The sequence below is a fragment of the Mirounga angustirostris genome, unplaced genomic scaffold, assembly GCF_029215605.1.
Source record: "Mirounga angustirostris isolate CCGP_5_RB_7025 unplaced genomic scaffold, mMirAng1.0.hap1 SCAF_4, whole genome shotgun sequence".
Taxonomy (NCBI): domain Eukaryota; kingdom Metazoa; phylum Chordata; class Mammalia; order Carnivora; family Phocidae; genus Mirounga; species Mirounga angustirostris.
This window is the reverse complement of record NW_026991712.1, coordinates 139,659,198-139,686,737: the sequence shown is the minus strand read 5'-3', so window position 1 is coordinate 139,686,737 and position 27,540 is coordinate 139,659,198. Positions and strand designations below refer to the sequence as shown.

The window sequence follows — 27,540 nt, the reverse complement described above, 5'->3', positions numbered from 1 at the left end:
CCTCAGCTTGGCCATGTGACTTGTCTTGGCCAATAAGCAAATGTGATGCAGAGACCTGACAAACATTTGCACAAATGAGCTTGGCCCCCCTGTTGAACTTCTGCCATTAGTATGAGAACATGACCAAGTCAACCTGCTAGAGGATAAGAATAGAAGTAGCGAGACACGGAGACACCTGAGTCATTTCAGTCTTCCCAAGAGAAGTAGGTCTAGATCAAATGATCTAAGTCAATCTCCAAACATGAATGAGCCTAGCTGACACCCCCCACTTCCACACTGCATATTCACCACTGTGTACTCCAACTTATATACCTGTCAACAAATAAAACAAATGTTCTTGAAATTAATGGGTGGGTTTAATTTTGTTTTTATATCTCCATGTACTTTTAATAATTTTGACTTGACAATTTCAAATCTGTACATAAGCACTCCTAATTACTATATCAAATTCATGGTTAGTAATCGCTCATCAACTTTAAAAAAGAACTGCCTTCTGTTTCTCATTTTGTACCTTGAATTCTACTGTATTAAAATTGTAATCTCTGCTTTTTACTTACTTTGCATTTGCCTGATGCATAGTATACTAGCTGTTTAAAAATACTTTTAAAAATTATACATGCTAATCATTAAAAAAAATTGACTGTACAAAGTATAAATGCTTTCCATTAAACAAACAAACAAATAAATGCTTTCTATTGCTGATGTTTCCAATAATCATTCATTTAAAGTTTTCACAATCACTTTGTGCTAGTTTCCAGCTACCAGTCTCCAACACAGTATCCAGTACATGGTGAATACTCCAAAAATATTTGCTGGATTAATAGGTAGGTGGGTGGATAGATGCTGAACAGTCAGAAACTATTTGTTGGATCAATAGTCAGTACATGCTGAACAGTCAGAAACTATTTGTTGGATCAATAGGTAGGTGGGTGGATGGATGACTTGTTGATTTAAGGTTACAAAACCAGTTCAATAATAAAGTAGGCTGAAGAAATGAAAAAAGAACTGGTGAAATAGTGCAGAAGTGATACAGCGGTTGAAGAAGTAGAAAGAGAGAAAAATGTCATAGCTGCAAGGCTGTGTCACTATATCACATAAATCTACTGCCTGGTTTCTGTAGCTTTATTTAGCCGATCACTTCATCCAAGTAACACGGTGGCCTTTTCTTTCTTGTTCTATTGTCCATAATAAAAAGACCCTTACCACTTCAGATACTTCTCAGCTACTTTACTCTCCACTGGAATCTCTCAGACCAGCTGTCTATAAATGCTATTGCAATAAAATTGTGAAAGGGCCTTCAAGCAGATTGCTAGCTTTCACTTCATGGCACATCCTTTCCTAAACCTTGCCTCTTTCAAGTTAGAAGATGTCAGTAGGCCAGATTTCCTCCTCTTATTTAGAATAAGACCTCAAAAGAAGGAATTCTTGGACAATACTTAGCATTTGCCCTTCATCTGTTCCAAAATATATGCATGGTACCAATTCATTTTGTATCAAAATCCAGTATGGACATGCATGTACTCATACAAAAATTAGGGGGAAAAAAGCTCACCAAAGCAATTTTTAACCTCACTATGTGCAATGCGCTATTATTTTTCTATTCTGTGTTTGTTTTTAAGCTGGGTATTATCTATTATATTTCCATTACTGTTAATGGATCATGACCAGCATTTAAAAACTCCTGATTTGATTCATGATTTGAAGTACAGAGAACATATTTGCAAAGAATAAAATATCTTTGATCAAGAACTTCTTGGACCTATAAGTGCACCTATAAAAATGTTAACTACCTTTTAGCACAAAAATGCACTATAAAGACCTGAGAGTCCTATTCCATACACCATGGATGTGGTAAATTCAACCAAAAAAAACTTGGGTGGGGAAGGGAGATACAACCACACAATCACTGACTAAGAAAATTCATAAACATAAATGTTTAAAAATTACAATTAAGAAATAGGATATAAATGTGGAGGATTGATTTTGATGTGTTAGTATAACATTTAAATAAATATAATTATACAAGAGGTACAATATTATTTTATTCTTATACTTTCATCCTTAAAAGTTTTTTTACATTTCTCAAAATCAAAATCACTGCATGTATATGTACAATTACAAATTTTCTGAAACCAAAAAAATTTTATGTACAAAGAGCCCCCTAGAATAACTACATGACAGAACAATACCTGCTTAAAAAAATTCGTCACTGTGAGAGTAGCAGGTCGAAAGCTGGTCAAGTTACAAGCATCATCTCCACTTGTTGTCCTTTCGAGGGATCGTCTGCCAACAATACTAGAATTCCTCCTCTCTGACCAAGACCCTTTTCGTTCTACCAAGGGGGGAAAAAACAGTATGATATTCATTTTCATAATATTTAAAACTTGTTTCCAAGCAGCTTTCCAAACACAGGGAAAAAAATCATTAAAGTTGAAAACTATTCAGCATATTGACTGTAGTAAGAATTTCACTTCTGGAGGGGCGCCTGGACGGCACAGGCAGCTAAGCATCCGACTCTTGGTTTCAGCTCAGGTCATGATTTCAGACTTGTGAGACTGAGCCCCACGTCAGGCTCCGCACTCAGCGCAGAGTCTGCTTAAGACTGTCTCTCCCTCTCCCCCACGCTCACTCTCTCTCAAATAAATAACCTTAACAAAAAAAAAAAAAAAAAGAATTTCATTTCTGGAGAGATCAGTAAGGAAGCACTATACCTAAATCACCCGGTTCTCTTTTTAAAATTTCTCTAGTGTAAAAAAAAGTCTCTACTACACTAAAATTATGCATAAAACCAAAGATGAGCTATGAAGAGCAGCTGCAGGGGAACTATGCATTTGCTAGGAAATATTCACACAATAAAAATTTTAGTAACCGTAATAGTCCCTGACTTGAATTTGAATTCGAAACAGAATTTTAATTCAAAGTCCTTGCAAGATAACCCTATTAGCATTTGAATTTGAAACAGAATTTTAATTCCAAGACCTTGCAAGATAACCCTATTATTTAAAACCAGCTGAAGATCTATGTTGCAGAGCAACAAAGAAACAGAAGACTTAAAACTATAAACAAACTAGACATAACAGATAGCTATAATACATATCAGCAAGCAAAAGTAGAATACATGCTCTTCTCAAGTACACAAAGGACATTCTCCAAGGCAGACTGACCCATAAGACAAAAAATACAGTAAATTCAAAAGGACTGAAATTACATAAAATCTGTTCTCAAACAACAGTGAAATCAAACTATAAATCAGTAACAGAAGAATACTCGGGAAATTCATAAACATGTGGAAGTTAAACAGCAAACTCTCAAATAACCAGTGGTCGAAGAGGAAATAGCAAGGGAAATTAGGAAATTTAGTTAAAATGTATGAAAATGAAAACACAATATCCTAAGACATATGGGATGCAGTGCTCAAAGGAAAATTTTATCTATAAATGCCTATCCTAAAAAAAAGAAGAAGAAGAAAGCTCTCAAATCAGTAACTTAACTTACATTTTAAGAAACTAGAAAGAGAAAACTAAAACCAAAGGAAGCATGAGAAAGGACTCAAGAATGACAACAGCTGAATGGCAATAAATGAAATAGAAACTAGAAACACATCAATGAAACCAAAAACTGGATCTTCAAAAAGAAAATTTTAAAAACATAAGCTAAATAGGTAATTAAAAAAATAGGAAAGGCTCAAATTACTAAAATCAGGAATGAATGAGGAGACATCACTACAGCTCTTAGAGAGAAAAAGGATTATATTACAATTTTATGAATAACTGTAAGTCAACAATTAGATAATTTACACAAAATGAACCAATTTCTAGAAAGAAACAGTACTGAAACTGACTTAAGGTGAAAAAAGAAAATATAGGGCGCCTGGGTGGCTCAGTTGGTTAAGCGACTGCCTTCGGCTCAGGTCCTGATCCTGGGGTCCCTGGATCGAGTCCCGCATCGGGCTCCCTGCTCAGCGGGGAGTCTGCTTCTCCCTCTGACCCTCCCCCCTCTCATGTGCTCTCTCTCATTCTCTCTCTCTCAAATAAATAAAATCTTTAAAAAAAAAAAAAAAGATAAAAGAAAATATAAAAAGATCTAAAGTAAGTGAAAAGATCTACTTAGTTAAATAAAACTTACCACAAAAAAAGCCAAGATGGCTTCACTAGTGAATTCTTCCAATTTTTCAAAAACCAAATACCAATCCTTCACAAAACCCTCCAAAAATCAAAGCAATAATTCACAATTCATTCTGTGAGGCCAGTGTTACTTTGATATCAAAACCAGACAGAGATGTCAAATAAAGAAAAACTGCAGACCAATATCCCTTATGAATATAGAAGAAAAATTTTGAACAAAATACTGAGAAACATATTCTAACAACTACAAAAAACTTATGTACCATGACCAAGTGGGATTTCTCCCAAAAATGTAAGATTAGTTTAACATCCAAAATGCAATCAATTAATGCAATACACCCTACTAAAAGAATATAAGATAAAAACCATACAAGTCAACTCAAAGGCAGAAAAAGCATTTGCCAAAATCCAACATCCTTTCATGATAAAAACACTCAAAAAGTTAGGCACACAAGGGAATTTCATCAATCTACTAAATTATGTCTATAAAAAACCTACAGCAAACATCATACTTGATGATAAAAGACTAAATGCATTCTCCCCCAGGTCAAGAACAAGAAGAGGATATCTACTCTTCCCACTTTAATATTATATAGAAGGTTCTAGTTATGAGATCATTAGAAAAGAAAAAAGAAATAAAAGACATCCAGATTGAAAAGGAAACAGTAAACTTTTTGTTATTTGCAGATGACATGATCTTGTATACAGAAAATCCTAAAGAATCCAGAAAAGAAAAAAATAACACTGTAATTAATAAACATTTTCAAAATGGTTTCATAGTACAAGATCAATATTCAAGTCAATATTCTATACACAAGAAATGAACATTCTAAAAATGAAATTAGGAAAACAATTCCAGGGGACCCTGGGTGGCTCAGTCGTTAAGCATCTGCCTTCGGCTCAGGTCATGATCCCAAGGTCCTGGGATCGAGCCCTGCATCCCGCTCCCTGCTCTGTGGGAAACCTGCTTCTCCCTCTCCCACTCCCCCTGCTTGTGCTCCCTTTCTCTCTGTGTCTCTCTCTGTCAAATAAATAAATAAAATCTTAAAAAAAAAAAAAAGGAAGAAAACAATTCCATTTAAAATAGCATAAAAAACAGTAAAATATTTGGGTATACATTTAACAGAAAGAGAACAAGACCTGTACATTGAAAACTATAAAATGTTGGGAAAATGTTAAGATCTAAATAAATGGAAAAACATTTCATGGATTGGAAGACTTAATATTGTTAAGAGGGCAATACTCCCCAAATTAATTTACAGACTCAATGTAATGCCTATCAAAATTCCAGTTGTCTTTGTGCAGAAACTGACAGCTGATCCTAAACTTCATATGAAACTACAAGGGTCCAAAATAGGCACACCCACACAAAATCTTTAAAAAAGATAATAAAGTTGGAGGACCACTCTCCCCACTTTCAAAAATTATTGCAAAGCTAAAATAATCAAGACAGAATAGTATTACCATAAGCTTAGAAATATAAATCAATGGAACAGAATTGAAAGTCCAGAATGAAACCGATATATCTATCATGAACTGATTTTCAATAAGAATGGCAAGACCATTTGCTGGAGAAAGAACAGTCTTAGCAAATGGGCGTTGGGACAACTCAGTATCTATGTAAAAAGAATAATGTTGGACCTCCACCTCTCACCATGTACAAAAAGTAACTTGAAATGGATTATACCCAAATGTAAGAGCTACACCTATAAAACTCTTAGACAAAACACACAGGTAGATCTTCCTGATCGTGGGTAAGGTAATGCTTTCTTAGATATAACTCCAAAAGCACAAGCAACAAAAGAACAGAAAAATGGAACTTCGTCAAAAAATATCTGTGCTGCAGACACCATAAAAAAAAAAAAAAAAAAAAAACACCAACCCACAGACCGAGAGAAAATATTTCCAAGTCCTTAGATAAAAGATTTGTATCCAGAATACATAGAGAACTCTTACAACTTGATGATAATAATATAAAAAAGCCACATAAAAAATGAGCATCCACTAGGTAACAAGACAAAACAGGTATTTTAAAAATGGGCGCAGTTGGGCTCCCTGCTCGGCGGGGAGTCTGCTTCTCCCTCTGACCCTTCCCCCTCTCATGTGCTTTCTGTCATTCTCTCTCTCTCAAATAAATAAATAAAATCTTTAAAAAAAAATGCTTTAAAAAAAAATGGGCGAAGTTAGATATGACTACATCTTTCTCCAAAGAAAATAAACAAATAGCCAGTGCAAAAAATAATACTCAAGATCATTAACTATCAAGGAAAGGCAAATCTAAACCACAATGACAAACCTCTTTACGTGCACTAGAATGGCTGTAATCAAAGGGCCAGATAATAAAAGTGTTGTCAAAGATATGGAGAAATTGGAGCCTTCACACACTATTAATAGAATTTTTAATGGTGCAGCAACATTGGAAAACAGCTTGACAATTCATCAAAAGGTGAAATACAGAATTGTCCTATGATCCAACAATTTCTAGTATATAAAGAAATGAAAACATATGTCCACACAAAAGCTGGTACATGAACCTTAACTGCAGCATTATTCATATTAAACAAAAAGTATAAACAACCCAAATGTGCATCAACTGATGAATGGATTAATAAAATGTGGCATAGCCACATGATGTACTATTATTTGGCAATAAAAAGAAATACTAAAAAAAAAGAAAAATTAAATACTGATACATGCTACAACATGAACTTTTAAAACATTATGCTATGTGAAAGAAACTAGTCACACAAAGACTACATATTGTATAATTGTATTGATATGAAATGTCCAGCATAGGCAAATCCATACAGACTAAGGAGTTATGAAGTTATTTAGGGTTGGGTTTCGGGATTAGGAGAGAATGGAATTACTGCTGAGTGTTCCAAAATTAGATTGTGGGAACACTCTGGTTTCTCTTCAGATCGCATAAATCTTTCGCCTTTTACCAAAATTAGATTGTGGTGATGGTTGCAGAACCTTGTGAATATACCAAAAAAACAACGAATTATACACTTTAAATGGGTGAATTGTATAGTATATAAATTACATCTCAATAAAGCTGTGGGGGGAAAAAAAGCAAAAACAGAAAACCCTTCATGCCTCAGAACACTGCAAAGTCTACAAATAAAACAAGCCTATATAGAAAAAAGAAAAAAATTATATATTTAGAAATATTTTATATAAAACACTCTTACCGCCAGTGCTTATTTCCACCTCTGTAGAATCTCTTTCCAAACTCCCCGCACTGCTAACAATATTCATTAAATGGATTGCAGTCCAAGCAAAAGGCATACGATATTTCCCAAGTCTTTGACAAAACTGATCGGCTTGACTTTTCAGCTTCTCCAATTTTTCCTTATTCTGCAAAACAAAACTTTATACATTATATAATTATGCTCAAAAGAAATGAATTAAAGACTACTTCATAATACATAAAAAGACAGGGTAAGAATTCTCAATTCTCAACAAAGATGGAAAAATAGGGGCGCCTGCGTGGCTCAGCTGGTTAAGCAACTGCCTTTGGCTTGGGTCATGATCCTGGAGTACCAGGATCAAGTCCCACATTGAGCTCCCTGCTCAGTGAGGAGTCTGCTTCTCCCTCTGATCCTCCCCCATCTCGTGCTCTCTCATTCTCTCTCTCTCAAATAAGTAAATAAAATCTTTAAAAAAAAAAAAAAAAAGAGTCTGCCTTCAGGTCATGACGCCAGGGTCCTGGGATCGAGCCCGGGCGGCTCCCTGCTCAGCGGGGAGCCTGCTTCTCTCTCTCTCCCCTCTGCCCCTGCTCAAGTGCTCTCTCTCGCTCACTCTCTCTCTCAAATAAATAAAATCTTTTTAAAAAAAGATGGAAAAATAATCTATACCTTTCAGAGATCAACTAACACTATTTATCTTAAGCACTGAATAATTTCAACCCATTCTATAAATACATGTATAGAGTAAGTCTTTCAAATTTCTCTTTGTGATTTTCTCACCTTGGTAGGAAAGAAAGGAGAGCAAGTGCCAAACATGTTTATGTATTACAAGTACTATTTTATGAAAAGAAACATAACCATATTCTAGTCAGTAACTGCTAACTATTAAATATTCAAGGTAATGACTTACTAAATTTTATTATACTGAAAAAGATGGAAGCAGTTGAGCCATTTGGAACTAATCCTTAATTTATGGCAAGAAAAGGAGTAAGGTAAGGTGGGAATGGGGGGCCATAAATACGCTAATAACATATAAGCCCAGAACTGTAATAAAAGAAGCAAAGAAAAAATTATTACAAAGGGACTAAATCCTAGAAACAGACTGATGGTCCAAACAGTATGTGCCTCTCGGGAAGATATCCTGAAGCTGGCCCAACTTTCAGGCCGTCCCTGACACAAACACTAAGGTGGCCTGTGATAGCCAACCAATGGTCCAAGAGTAAAAACCTACATCAAATCTCCTACGTACTCTTTCCATATAGGATGTATTCTCTAATGATTGTCCTACCTTGAGACTCAGGTCTGGGAAAAGGGGGAAGGATAACTAAATGGTAGCACTGTTTATTGCTATCTATTATACTTCCAAAATAGAATCTTGCTTTAAGAGACTAGATATCCAGTGTACTTGATTCTATCAACTTATACACATATGTAATAGGCTGCTAATATAACTATGAGCTCCATAAAACAGCAAATTTAATTTAAAAAATGACAACCTGGGGAAAGCCAGAATACATTAACCCTGATTTCAACCAGCTAGCCAGGGATAAGAGAACATTATCAGGTACCCAGGTCAACCTCAGTCAGCAGAAAAGTCTCAGTTCTTGTTATAAATTTCACAAAGACAGAAAGCAAAACATATTCTAGATTTTGGTAACTTGTCCAGTATTCCTCAAGCATACTATCCTGGCTATTTCAACTATTAAATCATGTGGTCAAAGATCTAAGATCATATGTTATTATTTTTTTTATTATTTAAAAGATTTTATTTATTTATTGGAGAGAGACACAGAGAGAGAACATGAGCAGAGAAAGGAAGCGGCAGGCTCCCCATTGAGCAAGGAACCCAATGTGGTCCTCCATCCCAGGACTCCAGGATTATGACCTGAGCAGAAGGCAGACGCTTAAATGACTGAGCCACTCAGGTGTCCCTCATCTGTTATTCTTGTAGCTAACTCAGGGTATCTGAAATTTGGTACCAACATTATATAAATTACTCTTGCTTTATAAATTGATCCAAATTCTACAACATAGTGGTCTGATGGCAAAACAAAGATTGCATTTTCTATTTTTATCATATTCCTTAATTATCCACAACTAGACAGAGCTCCAGAATACTGCTATTTTGCTATGAAAGGTTTTATTATCAATATCACTATTTTATAAAAATATCACTATTTTTGAAAATTTTAATTATTTAGGAATTAAACTATATTAACTTAGTTCTCTCCAAGAAAAAAAAACTGTAGAGTCAATTAGTTTGGGGGTGAGGGAGATTTTAAAGACTAAAACATCACAGGGGCACCTGGGTGGCTCAGTCAGTTAAGTGTCTGACTCTGGATTTCAGCTCAGGTCATGATCTCAGGGTTGTGAGACTGAGCCCCACACTGGGGTCCATAGTAAGCATTATGGAAAAAATAAGGAAGAAAAAGAGAAAAGCCTGCTTAAGATTCTCTTACTCCATCTGCTCCTAGCCAACCCCCCTCTAAGGAAAAAAAAAAAAAAAAAAGAATAACAGCATATGACACAAGCTAGATAACAAAGGAAATAAAGAAGAAACTAATAAAGTGGGTAGGCCAATAGAAAATAATGAATTAGTAGTAAAATTCCTTAATATGCTTTGTATAGTATTCTCCCAAATAATAACTTAGGAAATCTAAGGGTGTTTAGGGTTGGACTCAGAGATCTGGGGGAAATGGGGAGGGGCTATATGTCTATAAAGGTGGGGAAAATGAGATGCATGATATTCTACCTTTGTGGCATCTGCTTCTTTGAAAATCATGTATGGTTCTGCACACTCTCCGATGTCACCTTGCTGTAGGACTTTTTCTAGCTGTCAAAGAAAAAAAAGTAAAAACTAATTAAGCGCCCACCAAAAAAAAAGAAAGAAAAAAAAAAAGCAATCAGCCTGGAATGCAAGGATGGTTCAATATAAGAAAATCAATCAACATAATGGACTACACTAATGGAATGACAGGAAAAAAAACCACATGATTACCTCAACTGATAAAGAAAAATAATTGGGCAAAATTCAACACCCTTTCACACTAGGAACACTCAACGAACTAGCAATACAAGAAAGCTCTCTCAACATAATAAAGGCCATATATGGAAACACCACAGCTAAAATCATATTCAATGGTGAAAGACTGAAAGTTTTTCCTCTTACATCAGGAGCAAGATAAGGATGCTCACTTTTGCCAATTCAATTCAACAAAGTACTGGAAGTCTGAGCCAGAAAATAAGAAAAAGAGAAAAAAATGAGTCCAAATTTGAAAGGAAAAAGTAAACTTGTTGCTGTTTACAGATATGATCTTTTGTTCAGAAAACCTGAATATGACACACACACACACACACACATACACACAAACACACATAAATGGTTGAACTAATAAATAAATTCAGCAAAGTTGCAGGATACAAAATCAACATGCAAAAATCATTTGTATCTCTATACACTAATAATGAACAATTCAAGAAGGAAATAAACAATTTCATTTACAATAAAAGAAAAAAGAAAAAAAAATAAGTATCCGCACTTTTAGAAAGCTTGCATTATGCCACTTTGCTTTTATACAAGACCTACATTAATACTTGCTTTCACTAACTGAAAGAAATCTAAAGAGTTTCACTTTTATTAAAAAAGGCAAAAAGTAAAAATAACATTCAACATTTCCTTTGTAGTTCCCAGATATACAGGCAGCACACACCCTGAGGAGCAAGAGTGGCACCGCCACGCTCCTTCCCCGGACACGACACTCAGCATCTCAGCATCAAACTACCATAGCTTTGAACTGTGTCTGTGAGCATCTGTGCTTTATGTCCATTTATTTTGTGCATTTGTTGGCAAGATATATCCAAAGGGGGGGTGCTGGGTAGCTCAGTCGTTAAGCATCTGCCTTCGGCTCAGGTCATGATCCCAGGGTCCTGGGATCGAGCCCCGCATCGGGCTCCCTGCTCTGTGGGAGGCCTGCTTCTCCCTCTCCCACTCCCCCTGCTTGTGTTCCCTCTCTCGCTGTGTCTCTCTCTGTCAAATAAATAAAATCTTTAAAAAAAGATATACCCAAAGGTATCAGGAAAGCCTAAGAGAGGTTATTTTTTAAGTCAAAGCAGGATGAATAAACTGTTTTAATCCTGCAAAGGAGTATGACATGACAACATACATAAAAGGACAAATTAATACTGCACGTAACAATATAGAGGACTCTCCCAGACATTATATTGAGTAAAAGAAGCCAGACACAAAAGCCTGCCTATTGTAGGATTCCTTTTCATATGAACTTCAAGAAGAGAAGCCAGCAATGGTGACAGAAGTTAGAATACTAGTTATCTGGTGGAAGGGCAGGGGTAGTCACTATAAAGAGAAACACAAGAACCCTCTAGGGTAATGAGGTAACAGAAATACTGTATGTCTTGAGTTCAGGAGTGATTTATACAGATAAATACATATGGAAGAATTGACCCAACTGTTTACTCCAGATTTGTATCCCATAAAGATCTCACTGTATATATTTTATATCTCAATTTTTTAAAAAACTGATAAATACCAAGTGTAACTAACTGAAACTTTTTCACTACTGCTGGGAATACAACTATCAGATACTCTGGAAACCCATTTGATAGCATCTACCAAAGCTGACAAATATTCTATAACTTGGCAATTCTACTCCCAAGAATAAACTAAACGGAAATGAATACATGTATCTATTCTCATGGAATGCAAATGTTTACAGAATTACTGATAAAAACCACAAAATTAGATTAATGAAAATGTCTATCACCAGTAAAGAGAATTATGATATATTCATACAATACTAAAAAGCAATGTAAATGAATTTTAAAACTGGGTGGCTAAGTTGGTTAGGCATCAGATTCTTGGTTTCCACTGGGTCATGATCTTGAAGTTGTTGGATCGAGCCCCATGTCGGGCTCCATGCTCAGTGAAGCATCTGCTTGGGATTCTCTCTCCCCCTCTCCCTCTGTTCCTCCCCTAACTCACACCTACATGCTCTCTCCCTCTCTCTAAGATAAATAAAACTTTAAAAAAATAAAAAATAAAAATCCCTGCATAAAGCAGTATAGATTAATCGCACAATCATGTAGCAAGTCACAAAATATACACACTGTTGGATCCTATAACATAGTGTTCAGGGGCACCTGGGTGGCTCAGTTGGTTAAGCAACTGCCTTCGGCTCAGGTCATGATCCTGGAGTCCCAGGATCAAGTCCCGCATCGGGCTCCCTGCTCGGCAGGGAGTCTGCTTCTCCCTCTGACCCTCCTCCCTCTCGTGCTGTCTCTCATTCTCTCTCTCTCAAATAAATAAATAAAATCTTAAAAAAAAAAAAAATTTATTAAAAAAAAAAACATAGTGTTCAAAAACAAGCAAATATGTTCGGGGGAGAAAAAATGAGTAGTGAATGGTACATGGACAGTTTCTGGAATTCTAGTTAACATTTTGTTTCTTAACCCGGGTAAGTCATAACATAATGTATTTATTTGGGGATAATTCATTAAACCATATATTTATGACTTTTGTCATACCTCAATAAAAAATTTAATTAAAATAATTTTAAGCTTATTTTGTTATCATTACCTTACTACAACCCAAGTTTTTTTTCATCTACTTATGGGTTTCTTTCAATGAGCTTTGTTTTTATTCTCTAAAATGGTGGCTTCCATAAACAATCCAAAAATAATGGTATTACCCCTTCACATATTTGCCAGAAAGTAACTATGCTATTAAACAGGACAAAAAAGGAGCAGGGAAGTAATAATCCTGGCTGAGCCAGAATTCCAGTACCTCACACTGTGATAGACTGCACCAATTCTTCCCCCTTCCTTTACCCCACTCATTGCCACCTGACATTGAAATTCCTCTGAATAAAGAGGCCAAGTATATATCCCAACTCCTTGACTTTTGTGTTCTGTCACATGACTTGTCTTGGCCAACAGAATATTAGCTGGTATGATGTGACCAAAGGCTTGAAAGGTGCCTGTGCAGGTGGGTCTGCTCTTTGGCACTTCTGCAATCACCACGAGACTATGCCCGGCTACACTGCAAAAAAAGAGACATACAGAGAAGTACAGCTCCAGCTGAATCCACTGACCTGCAACCAACCAAGAGACAGTTGCAGGAACACAACCACCTAAGAGAGAGTACAACCAATATCGACTGACCACCAGAGAACTCAGATGCATGACCTAAGTAAGTGCTTGTGGTTGCATGCCACTGGCATTTTCTCTTTTTGTACTTGTATAGCAATAACTCACCAAGACACAGATCAATGGAATTTTTCCTCTCAAGAAACAGAAACATCCTGCTAGATTTAAGATTAAGATTTAAGAAAACCTCCTTAATTAAAATTTCCTTTAAAATTTTAATAATATTTTTTTTAATTTTTTTTTTAAAGATTTTATTTATTTATTTGACAGAGAGAGACAGAGCGAGAGAGGGAACACAAGCAGGGGGAGTGGGAGAGGGAGAGGCAGACTTCCCGCGGAACAGGGAGCCCAACGCGGGACTCGATCCCAGGACCCCGGGATCATGACCTGAGCCGAAGGCAGACGCTTAACGACTGAGCCACCCAGGCGCCCCAAAATTTTAATAATATTTTAACTTATTCATTTTTTTGAAATTACAAGAAAGTCTTTAGCTATGTATACACACGTATTTGTGTACATATGTATTTTACACAATTGAGGTCATACAATAGAGTTTTGTACCAGACTTATTTGTCACTAAATATTATATCACACACACATTTCTGTGTCACTAAAAATTCTTTCAAATTGTGGTTTTATTTGTCGTAGTATCTCATCATATGAATGTACCATGATTTATATCCCTATTTACTTATATTGAACATTTACGATATTTCTTATCCTTAATCCCATCTAACTGTTCCCTCCATGACAACCAAATCTTGTCACTAAATAATCTCATTTTCAAGCAGTCAATATTCCAAGCAGCAGCTGTATCTTTCCATCTCATTTCCTGAAATATGTTCTATTTTATGAAAACGTACCATATTCTCACGTAAAGGAATTTGTATATACTATATTTATCAATTGTATTAATACCTAAAACTTTACTCTTTGAGTTTCTAGAGACCACTGCTGCTAAATCGTTGCTTCTAGGATTGACTGTTCATTGTAGCTAAGACCTATTTTAACCTGAATTCATAGCAATGTGTCCACAAATTAGGACATTATTCCTGTGGGTAAACAGGATTCATTTCATGACAATCCACTTTATAACCTTATTGTAAAATTCATTACCTTTAGGATAATTTTATATAAATAAAGGTAAAATGATTAAGGAATATATTTTAGGCTTCTCTCAAGTCAAGGTCAAGTTATGGCAAGTTATTCTTCAAGTTATCCTAAGCTAAGGAGCTTAATAAGATTCAGATTTTACAATTTGTAATCATTATTCTTTTTTGTTTTTGTCTGTTTTGTTTCAAGTTTTTATTTATCCTCCAGTTAGTTAATATATAGGGTAATACTACTTTCAGGAGTAGAATTTAGAGGTTCATCACCAACATACAACACCCACTGCTCATCACAGCTGCCTCCTTAATACCCATCACCCATTTAACCCCTCCCCCTGCCTACCCTCATTCTAGCAACCCTCAGTTTGTTCATTATAGTTAAAAGTCTGTTTGATAGAGACGAACCATGAGAGACTATGGACTCTGAGAAATAATCCAAGGTTTCGGGGGGGGTGTTGGAGGATGTGGCAGCCCGGTGATGGGCATTAAGGAGGGCAGGAGTGGTGATGAGCACTGGGTGTTATATGCAAATAATGAATCATGGAACATTACATCAAAAACTAATGATGTACTGTATGGTGACTAACATAATACTAAAAAAAAACCTGATGGTTTGCTTCTCTTTTTTTTCCCCCCTATGTTTCTAATTCTTATTCTTAACTGGCTGACATTCAAATCATAATGCTCCATGACCTCGATGATTTAGATATTGATATTTATATACTATAGGAACTGAGTGATAAAATCATAGTAAGGCTCCTATGACAGTTAGTTTTATATGACAAATTGGCTCGGCTATGATGCCCAGTTATTTGATCAAATCAATCTACATGTTATTGTGAAGATTTTTTTTTTAGAGGTGATTAGCATTTAAATCAGAGTAAAGCTTCTCCACAATGTGGGTGGGCCTCATCCAATTATGAGAAGGCCTTAAAAAAAAAAAACTGAGGTTTCCCAAAAAATAATTCTCAACACTGCCTGAGTCTCCAGTCTGCTGCCCTGCAGAATTCAGACTCAAGACTATAATATCAACCCTTACCTGAACGCCAGCCTGCCACCTTGCCCTACACATTTCAAATTTGCCAGCCCTCACAATTATATGAGCCAATTCTTCAAAAGCAATCAATCTCTGTCTGTGTGTGTGTGTCTGTGTCTCTGTGTGTCTGTGTGTGTGTGTCTCCATCCTACTGATCTGTTTCTCCGGAGAATCCTTACTAACAGAGCTCCCACTCAAAAAAACACTTGGGAAGCACCTATAGTATACATCCAATACTGTGTTAAGAAATATTAAGATGAGGGGTGCCTGGGTGGCTCAGTCGTTAAGTCTCTGCCTTCGGCTCAGGTCATGATCCCAGGGTCCTGGGATCGAGCCCTGCATCCCGCTCCCTGCTCCGTGGGAGGCCTGCTTCTCCCTCTCCCACTCCCCCTTGCTTGTGTTCCCTCTCTCGCTATCTCTCTCTCTCTCTCTCTCCGTGTCAAATAAATAAATAAAATCTTTAAAAAAAAAAAAAAGAAATATTAAGATGAAAAAATAAAAAAGATAAAATCTTTGCCCCTGACAAGCTTGTGATATTAATAGAGACAAGTATACAGACACTACACAAATAAATATATTTAACATTATTCTCACCTTTATTACAAGAAAAACATCTTGAGAAGGATAAGTGATAGAAAAAATAGCTGATCTTGCCAAGGTGGTAATGGCAGCAGGTGGTACATGGGGACGTAATAATCCTTTCATCTGCTCAGAATTAAGGTCAAAATAAAAGTTTTCTGAAATCTAAAAAAACATTCATATATTAAATTTAAAATCTGTAAATTTTACAAAAATCAAGCATACTCAGTCTTAAAATATTATAGATATTAGAACACTATACTAACATACAGTTTATGATACATTTCAATGACCAACCTTTACATATCTAAATCACACTAAAAAGAAATATACAAACCATTTGGGAAATACACAAGAAACATATTCTAAAGAACTATATCCCTAACTTCTTTGATTAGAAATGTAACCTGTAATAAAGTACACAAAAAAATTATTATAATGAATTACCTCATATTGAGTCTTTAAAAAATTATATATTTTAGCAGTCTGATTTAGCAAATACAAGCTGCTGGAGCAGAGTTCCACTGCAGAAATCTATCATATATTGACAGCAAAAGTCACTGAAAGTACTTAGTTTCTACTACACATTAATTAGGCTTAGAATGTAAATTAAGAAATGTTGAGTGGCGCCTGGGCGGCTCAGTCATTAAGTGTCTGCCTTCAGCTCAGGTCATGATCTCAGAGTCCTGGGATCGAGCCCCACATCAGGCTCCCTGCTCGGCGGGAGGCCTGCTTCTCCCTCTCCCACTCCCCCTGCTTGTGTTCCCTCTCTCGCTGTGTCCTGTCAAATAAATAAAAAATCTTTAAAAAAAAAAAAAAAGAAATGTTGTATGAGGGGCGCCTGGGTGGCTCAGTCATTAAGCATCTGCCTGTGGCTTGGGTCATGATCCCAGGGTCCTGGGATCGAGCCAGGGAAGGCCTCCCTGTTCAGCTGGGAGCTTGCTTCTCCCTCTCCTTCTGCCCCTCCCCCCTGCTCACTCACTTCCCACTCTCTCTCTCTCAAATAAATAAATCAAATCTTAAAAAAAAAAAAAAAGAAAGAAATGCTGGATGAAACAGCCCTCTGAAAAACTTCTAAGAGTAATAAAGATACGGTAAAACTAAAGCAGTATTTAAGACAAAATATTTCAAGCACATATACATGATCTTTCAGCTAGTGTGAATTTTAAAATTACATCAACAAAAATTCCTATTGATTTTAATCCTTTATACATCATTTGCCTAAAATGCTTTTCTTATATTAACTTTTTCTTAAACTAAAAGCTGCTTGCTTCTGCTACTTGCTTCTGGAACCCTTTTCATTAAATAAAAACTAGGTATCAGCTAAACTACTTTATAGTAAGATAATATTTAACAAGTCTCAATTAATTATATTTCTATCTTCTTTTTAAAAGATAAATGTTTGGGATGCCTGGTGGCTTAGTTGGTTAAGCCTCTGCCTTTAGCTCAGGTCATGATCCCAGGGTCCTGGGATCAAGCCCTGCATTGGGCTCCCTGCTTCTCCCTTTCCCTGCTCCCCTGCTTGTGCTCTCTCTCTCAAATAAATAAATAAAATCTTTTAAAAATAAAAATAAAATAAAAAAATAAAAGATACATGTTTAACAATTCTAAAAAATACCATCACTTATTTTCTTGTAAAACAAATTAAACGGATCCCTGGGTGGCTCAGTCGTTAAGCGTCTGCCTTCAGCTCAGGTCATGATCCCAGGGTCCTGGGATTGAGCCCCGCATCAGGCTCCCTGCTCAGCAGGGAGTCTGCTTCTCCCTCTCCCACTCCCCCTGCTTATATTCCCTCTCTCGCTGTGTCTCTCTCTGTCAAATAAATAAAATCTTAAAAAAAAAAATTAAAACACGTTTCTGAAACCAAGGATTATGACAAAAGATGTTCAAACAATATACTCTTACCTTTTTCTTTTCCTTGACATCATATAAAGCCAAACTTGCAAAAATGGGTTCAATTTCAATTTCAAACCTTTAAGAAGAAAAAAAAAAGGAGTTTAACCTTTCTACATCTATGCTACCCCTTCTTTCTGAAACACTTTTCCATGTATATCTTTCAGTCTAAATCAACCATTACCTCCTCTACATAATCCTGTATTTTCAATGTAAAAAAAACTAAGAAAACACGTAAAAAAATTCACAGGAAAATGGGAGCATACAAAATTCCACCACATGAAGAGAACCAAAATTAAAAGTTTCAGGGCCTATCCATCTAGACTTTTGTCTATGTATAAATGCACTTGGTGAATGGATTTTTTTTAAAACATTGTACACTTAGTAGTCTGCTTTTTCAACTTATTATTTTATGGATATATTTCCCTGTCATAAATATTAATCTAACCATGATTTTTAATGCTGGCATAGTAATTTTCATTATATGAATATGCCAAAGTGTATTTTAGAACTGCATGCTTAAATTGAGATGTCTAATTTCACTTCCCAGAACAATGATTTACATACATCAAACATGATATGTAACATTAGGTTAACTAAAACTCTAGAGCAGTGGTTCTCAACAAAGGACAATTTTCCCGCAAGGGGACATTTGGCAATGTCTGGAGACCTTTTATTATTTTTTTATTTTTTAAAGATTTTATTTATTTATTTATTTGGCAGAGAAAGAAACAGTGAGAGAGGGAACACAAGCAGGGGGAGTGGGAGAGGGAGAAGCAGGCTTCCCACGGAGCAGGGAGCCCGATGCGGGGCTCGATCCCAGGACCCTGGGATCATGACCTGAGCCGAAGGCAGATGCTTAACGACTGAGCCACCCAGGCGCCCCTGTCTGGAGACATTTTAAATTATCATTACTGCAGGAGTATTACTGGTATTTCGTGAGTAGAGGCTAGGGCTGTGGCTAAACATTCTGCCTTGTATAAGAGAGCCCCTGACAAAAAAGAATTATCCAGACAAAAAAGTCAATAGTGCCAAGGTTAAAAAAAACCCTGCTCTACACTGCTCATTTTTTTTATCCTAAGAGTAGTATCAAAGTCCTTGCAGGAGATAACATACTCGCATTGGGTTAAGAGTTCAATGAAGGGTGGGTGATTCACAAAGACTGGACAAGATTTAGGAAGAATAACTACAGAGAGTACAATTCTCTGGGGACAACAATAGCAGGGAGTCACTACCAAACCTTGACCTAAAGGAGACCTTGGAAGTTGTAAACCAAAATTTAGAAAGAAAAGATATATAAGGGCCTTTCACAGAAACAGTGGCCTTGGGAGAAGGAGGCAACCAATCAACATGACCTAACAGGGAATGAGTAAAGGAAATAAATACCCCTGATTTCACACTCTTCTACCCTCTGACTTCTGCTGATGCCTCTTTTAGCAGGACTCAACCCAGAAACCAAAATAAGGATTTTGGTAATACTGTCTACACAGCTCAAACTCTACAAAGCCTACTCTGCAACCTCTGTAACACCTGTTACTGTCACTCTCTCGGACTCTATGACTCCAGGGGGTATGTGGTATCACGCTGGACTTTTAATATGCATCTTTTCATATATTTATGACCACATAGGTATCCTCCTTTGGACCATTTTTCTATTTCATATTTGCCATTTTCCTCATTAATTTATACTTCTTTATGAATTCTGTATATGGACACTTTGTCAAATGAATGTATTGAAAATATCTGCCCCCTCTGTATGACAGAGAAAGAAAGAGAAACAGAGAGAAACAGATATCCAACTGTCCTGCCAATTTATCGAAAAGATTACCTTTCCCCACTGTCTATACAGTTGTCTCCCCTTATCTGCAAAAAATGTTCCAAGACCCCCATGGATACCTGAAATCTTGTGGACAGTACTGAAAATTATATATACTATGTTTTTTTCCAATACATACACAACCAGTGATAAGGCTTAATTTATACTTTAGGCACAGTAAAAGATTAACAACAATAACTAATAAAAAAAATAGAACATACTGTAATAAAAGATTTGTGAATGTGGTCTCTCTCTCTCTCTCTCTCAAAATGTCTTATTGTACTATACTCATCCTCCTTTTCTTTACAATGATATGAGAGGATAAAATGCCTATGTATGAGATAAAGTGAAGGGAATGACACAGGCTTCCACGTAGGGTTAGGCTACTATTGACCTTTTGACAATACATCAGAAGGATCATCATCTGCTTCTGGACAGCAACTGACCACTGGTAACTGGATCCATGGATAAGAGGGAGACTACTGTCGTACCATTTTAATAGTAAATCAAAAATCCATGAACATATAGGTCTATATCTAGCTCTATTCCATTGGATGGTTTATTGAATTACGTGTACATGCAACACTGTCTTAATTATGTAGCTTTGTATTAAGTCTTGATACCTAGTTTATTTCATAAAGTGTTTCAAAACTGCCCTGCCTCCATTTGGCCCTTTGCATTTTCGTCTAAATTTTAAATTCAGATAAAAATAAGCAAAAATGGACCAAAGATAAGAGAAATGTTCATTCCTTACTGAGAAAATTAAAATCCCATTTTGTAATTTAGCACCATAAAATTCATGTATAATAACTTTTTTTATGATAGTTTGGAAACAGTATTTAAAGATCCATATTGTTAGTATTGATGAACAAAGGCAGGAAATCCTGAGGAAAAAACCAGTGTGTTTCACATTAAGAAAGGCTCCTCCTAACGCATGACAAGAATTTTTTAAATGAGATACACAATTTGATTTTTTTTTTTTTTTTTAATGTTTCAAAGGCTCTTCCATTATACAAAGGACTGCCATGGTGGTTGTTTTTTTCTTTTTTATCTTTTCTTTTTCAATGTATACTCCTCATATATTCAGCATATAATTTGAGACAGAAAATTCAAAAAAAGCATACCATATTACTCCCGTGCAACCAAACATATGCATGCTTGAGTTTGTCAAGAAATACTATTTGAGGGGCACCTGGGTGGCTCAGTCAGTTGGGTGTCTGCCTTCAGCTCAGGTCATGATCCCTGGTCCCAGGATTGAGCCCCGCATTGGGCTCCCTGCTCAGCAGGGAGTCTGCTTCTCCCTCCCCCTGCTCTTGTGCACTTGTGCTCTCTCTCTCTCCTCTCTCTTTCCCTCTCAAATAAATAAAATCTTTTTTAAAAAATTAAAAAAGAAAAAATAATACTATTTGAGCATTAGATACTCAGTGGCTACTAAGCTGCAAAAAGGTTTTTTTCTTTTCCACTATAAGTGCTCATTTATTTGAAGTGCTGAGAATTCTGAAACATCCAAAAAAAAAGCAATTTTTAATCATTCAGAGGCCTATGAAAACACACAACTAACAAAATATTGGCTTATTTCTTTTAGGCTTTTTTTTCTTTTAGTGGGGTGTTTGTTTTTTTTCCTCCGAGAGGGCGCACTGTTCGTGGAAGCAATACAATACCATTCAGTGTGGGGAATGGATGGAGCAAGCTCCCATTCCACGTCCAAGTTCCAAAAATTCATTTAATATACTGTCCTTGGCTAGAGGATGCATCAGATATTAAACTGTTAAGAAGAGATTTTAGTGGGGTGTATTTTAACACGTTTGCTTTCATACAATTTTCATAATACAGTTTTGAACATTTTATCAACATGTATTGACCCTCTATCATGACTTATGGTCAATTTTGTCGATAATTATATCACTACAAATCTGGAATTACATTGTTGCCTTGGAGTTTTTTGCCTTGGAGTTTTTTGAACCACACAGATAGTACATAAGCTTATGGTTACGAACTCAAGAGCAGTTACTCTTTTGGGGGTTTTTTCCTGTTTCATATCTAAGATTTTCCCTGCTAGAGCCAAAGTCATAACAGATAAATATACCTACCACCTAGAATACTACTTGTATAAAATCTGCTGTTAGGCACTTAATACAAGAGTCTGTTCCACCTGTTTGAGTGCAAGCTCTTTCTCTTATAGAGTCCATTAAAACAGGGTTGGGAAACAGCCCCAATGTAAAAATTCGCTATAGAGTGCTTACCCCTATGGAAAGATTTCTTAGCATTTCTAGGCTCCCAAGAAATTCTTAGTTTTGTAACAGCTAACCATGCCTGGGTAGGGTTTCCTTGAATGTCTAGACCACTTTATTGCTGACTCACAGTCTTCTTAATATTAGAAACAATTTTCTCATGCAGGATAAAGGGAAGGTTATTCTTGGAAAACAAAATATAAGAAAACTTATTTTCATAAATGTATCAGTTTCTGTAATTGATAACAAAAATAAAACTATCATTTCTGACCCTTTCTGAAATCACAATGTGACTAAGTTCTTCCTTACTTTAAACGTGGATTTTTCTTATGATAGAGAAATCATATATATATAATTCTAGGTCCAGAATTTTCAACAAAAGCTGACCAAACTAAAACTAAAGAATGCAAAATGATGTGAAAATCCATTCTATATTTTATTTCTTTAAGGGAGAAATAATAAATTTAAAACTTTATTAGTCAGTAAGATCGTAAGTATAAAACCAAAATGAGGGGCACCTTGGTGGCTCAGTAGGTTAAACGTCTGCCTTTGGCTCAGGTCATGATCCCAGGGTTCTGGGATCGAGCCCTGCACTGGGCTCCCTGCTCAGCGGGGAGCCTGCTTCTCCCTCTCCCACTCCCACTGCTTGTGTTCCCTTTCTCGCTGTCTCTCTGTCAAATAAATAAAATCTTAAAAAAGAACACACACACACATGGGGCACCTGGGTGGCTCACTCGTTAAGCATCTGGCTCAGGTCATGATCCCAGGGTCCTGGGATCAAGCCCCACACTGGGCTCCCTGCTCGGCGGGAAGCCTGCTTCTCCCTCTCCCACTCCCCCTGCTTGTGTTCCTGCTCTTGCTGTGTCTCTCTCTGTCAAATAAATAAATAAAATCTTTAAAAAACAAAACAAAACACAATGAGATGCCTCACATCCACTCTCAACAAAAAATAGATAATAAAAAGTGTTGGCAAGAATGTAGACAAGTTAGAAGCCCTGTACTTGCTAGTGGAAATGTAAAATTGTGCAGCTGCTTTGGGAAGCAGGCAATTCCTCCAAAATTTAAACATGGAGTTACCAAATCAACCACAATTCTTTTTTTTTTTTTTTAATATTTTATTTATTTATTTGACAGAGAGAGACACAGTGAGAGAGTGAACACAAGCAGGGGGAGTGGGAGAAGGAGAAACAGGCTTCCCGCCGAGCAGGGAGCCCAATGCGGGGCTCGATCCCAGGACCCTAGGATCATGACCTGAGTCGAAGGCAGACGCTTAATGACTGAGCCACCCAGGCGCCCCACCAAATCAACCACAATTCTAATCATAGGTATATACCCAAGAGAAATGAAAACATATGCTTGTACTGCTAAAACAGTGGAAACAACCCAAATGGTCATCAACTGATGAATGGATAAACAAAATATTGTGTATCCATCCAATGAAATATCACTCAGCCATAAAAAGAAATCAAGTTCTGATACATGCCACAACATAGATATACCTTGAAAACATTATACTAAGTGAAAGAAGCCACAAAAAGAAACACATATTGTATTACTCCATTACTGGGAAATGATCAAAATAAACAAATCTATATAGCAGAAGACAGATCAGTGGTTGCCGACGGCTGGAAGACTTGGGGAAAAAAGTGAAAAGTAATGGATATGGGATTTCTTTTTGGGATGATGAAAATGTTCTAAAACTGTTGATATTGCACAAATCTGTGAATATACTAAAACCTACTGAATTGAATGCTGGGTGAATCCACTGGTGAACTATACTGGCTCTACTTTGGGTGAACTGCATAATATGTGATTATATTTCAATAAAGCTGTTATTTTTTAAAAAGTGGAAAGAACACATGCTCATCAACTGATAAATGGATAAACAAAATGAGCTGTATTCACAGTATAATATTATTAGCCATATCAAAGAACAAAGTATTGATATATACTACAACATAAACCTTGAAAACATTATGCTATGTGGAAGAAGCCAGACACAAGGACCACATATTATATAATTCCATTTCATGAATTATACAGAATAGGGAAACTTAAAGAAACCTAAAGCAAATTAGTAGTTGTCAAGAGCTGAAAGAATAGGGAGTGACCACTAAGGGTACTTTTATGAACTGAATTTTGTCCCCTGAAAATTTATATGTTGCAGTCCTAATCCCCAATGTGACATTTAGAGATAGAACCTTTAAGTAGATAACTAAGGTTAAATGAGACCATAAAACTGAGACCCTAAGACAAAAAGAGTAGTGTCTTTATAAAAAGAGAAAGAGACCCCAGAGACCTCTCTCTCTTCATGCGGGAACAAAGGAAAGGCTATGTGAGGGTACAACAAGAAGGTGGCCATCTGCAAGCCAGAAAGAGAGGCCTCATCAGAAACCACTCCTACCAACACCTCAATCCTCAACTTCCAGTCTCCAGAACTGTAAGAAAATAAATTTCTGCTGTTTACACCACCCAGTCTAGGGTATTTTGTTATGGCAGTCTGAGTAGACTACTACAGGTATGGAGTTTCTCTCTGGGGTGAAGACTATGTTCCAGAATTAGTCACAGTAATGTTATACAACTTGGAATATACTAAAAACCACTGACTTAAGCCTTCTGGGGAAGATGATGGAGTAGGAAGACCCTAAGCTTTACCTCTTCCCACAGATACAACTAGATAACACCCATATAAGTGTAAATAAACCAGAAAACAACCCAAAGACTGGCAGAACAGACTCTCCACAGCTAAACGTAGAGAAGAGGCCACATAAAGAATGTAGGAAGGGCAGAGATGAGGTCAGGAGCTAAATGGATCTGCAGGAGGGAGGAAAACTATAGGCACAGAAAGTGGAGGAAAAAACAGACCATCAGAACAGGCACCGGGAACCTGCAGGGGTAAGACGAATCCCCATTTGGCTTTGAAAATCAGAAGGGCCAAATTTCACCAGTTCTTACCATCAGTGGGGTTTAACACCTGGACTTTAAAAATCAGCAGTTAGGCTTTGGGAGAGCCAGGAAGATAAAAGGAAACTGAGTCCCCACCTTTAAAGAAACAGCACAACAAACGGTCCTTCAGATTTTTCTCTTTTGACATAGATTGATTGATTGATTGATTGATTGATTGATTGATTGATTTGAGAGAGAAAGCATGTATGCATGGGGGGTAGGGGGGGCACAGAGGGAAAGGGAGAAAAAAACTTAAGCAGATTCCGCCCGGAGTGCAGAGCTGGACTCAGGGCTTGATCCCATGACCCTGAGATCAAGACCTGAGCCGAAACCAAGAGTCGGTTGCTTAACTTACTGCTACACCCAGGCGCCCCAGACCCTCAGATTTTACAGCATAGATGGAGCAGTTTGAAAAATTTCTGGTGTATGGGGCGCCTGGGTGGCTCAGCTGGTTAAGTGTCTGCCTTCAGCTCAGATCATGATCCCAGTGTTCTGGGATGGAGCCCCGCATCGGGCTCCCTGCTCAGCAGGGAGTCTGTTTCTCCCTCTCCCTCTGCCCCTCCCTCCCGCTCATGCTCTCTTTCTCGCTTGCTCTCTCAAATAAATAAATAAAATCTTCAAAAATAAATTTAAAAATAACCTTTAAAAAAAAAGGAAAAGAAAAATCTCTGGTGTATACAGAAAGGAAATTTGTTTACTAATCTCAGAGCATGTGCCAGAGGAACAGGGATCATTGAAAGACCTCTCCAGGAACAAAGAAGCTAGTGGGTGCCATTTCCCTCTCCACCCCCCAGCCTAGATACCTACAGGAACCAGCACAGCTCCAACTGTCCACCTAACTTGCTAACAGCACACCGTGCCTCTTCATTCTCCTGCAGACCTGCCCCCTGCAATATGCCCTTGACCAGAAACCATCCAAAGCAATGCCATAAGCCTGGCAGTGTGCAAACAGCCCCAACAGGGGCCAGGACCACTCCAAAGTAACTCCTACCCTAGGGAAAGGGAAAGATAACCACACACATCAATCCCACTGTGCCCAAGCAGTGGGCTAGGGGCAGACAGCTGATCTGACTGCAGGCCTCAACCACCAAGGAAAGTTTCTTGGGAGACAACACAGGGAAAGTGCTCTGCAGTTCAGTGCTACTACATCTCTGGCAAATGCCTGGTCTTACTCAGCTTAAGCCCAAGGCAGCCTCAGACCATCCGACTAATAACACAGGGACCAAACCCTGCCCACAACAGGCAAAGAGAGCCATTGCAGATAACTGGACTGAGGGCAAAAGCAGCTCAGCCATGACAGCAGGACACATGCATCACATATAGGAGACCTCCTGAATCACTGGGTTCTGGTGAAGAGGAGACAATGCACTGCAGGGCACTACAGGACCTCTTCTTCTTAAGCCACTACTTTCAAGAGTAGGAGACGTAGCTGACGTTCCTAACACAGACATAGATACAAAGAGTTAGACAAAATGAGACACAGGAATATGTACCAAATGAAATAATCAGGACAAAATCACAGCAAGAGAACTAAACAAAAATGAGATAAGTAATACATCCGATAGAGAATTTAAAGTAATGGTCATAAAGATATTCATGGGACTCGAGAAAAGAGGGGAGGACCTCAGTGAGACACAACAAAGAGAGAGAAAACATAAAAAAAAAAAAATGAATCAAAGACAAAGAACTCAGTAACTGAAATTAAAAATACACTAGATGGGATAAATAGTAGACTAGAGGAAGCAGAAGAAGGGATCAGTGACCTGGAGAACAGAGTAATGGAAAGCAATCAAGCTGAATAAAAGAGAGGAAAAAAAATAATAAAAAATGAAAAGAAACTTACAGAACTCAGTGACACCATCAAGCATAGTAACATTTGCATCATAGGGATCCCAGAAGGAGAAGAGAAAGGAAAGGGGGCAGAAAATGTATTCAAAGAAATAATAGCTGAAACCTTCCCAAACCTGGGGAAGGAAACAGAAATCTAAATCGAGGAGGCACAGAGAAGCACCAAGAAAACCAACCGCAGGAGGTCCACACCAAGACACAGAGTAATTAAAATGGAAAAGGTACTGACAGAGAATTTTAAAAGCAGCAAGAGAAAAGAAAACAGTTACATACAAGAAAAAACCCATAAGGCTATCAGCTGATTTTTTAGCAGAAACTTTGCAGGTCAGAAGTGAGTAGCATGATATATTCAAAGTGCTAAAAGAAAAAAACCTGCAGCCAAGAATATTTTATCCAGCAAGGCTATCATTCAGAATAGAATGAGAGTAAAGAGGTTCCCAGACAAACAAAAGTTAAAAGAATTCATGATCACTAAACTAGCCCTACAAGAAATGTTAAGGGTGATGCTTAGAGTGGAAAGGAAAGACCATAAGCAGGAGTAAGAAAAGAAGGAAGCACAAAAACAGTAAAATTAAGTACATCTGTAAAAGTCAGGCAAGAGATTC

General features: G+C 37.1%; 1 protein-coding gene and 1 pseudogene across 14 annotated transcripts in view; both read right to left on the bottom strand.

Moving 5' to 3' along the window:
* The window catches only part of DOCK7 (dedicator of cytokinesis 7), a 219,795-nt gene that overhangs the window by 149,042 nt on the left and 43,213 nt on the right, over positions 1-27,540 (bottom strand). For all 14 annotated transcript variants that reach the window (XM_054512832.2, XM_064589042.1, XM_064589043.1 and 11 more), the window contains exons 8-12: positions 18,107-18,173; positions 16,217-16,366; positions 10,068-10,148; positions 7,319-7,484; positions 2,190-2,332 (exon numbers count right to left, since the gene is read on the bottom strand). In XM_054512832.2, the coding sequence (XP_054368807.1) occupies positions 2,190-2,332; positions 7,319-7,484; positions 10,068-10,148; positions 16,217-16,366; positions 18,107-18,173 (607 nt within the window). The remainder of the gene's footprint in view (positions 1-2,189; positions 2,333-7,318; positions 7,485-10,067; positions 10,149-16,216; positions 16,367-18,106; positions 18,174-27,540) is intronic.
* LOC123860759 (U2 spliceosomal RNA) lies at positions 21,538-21,705 on the bottom strand (annotated as a pseudogene).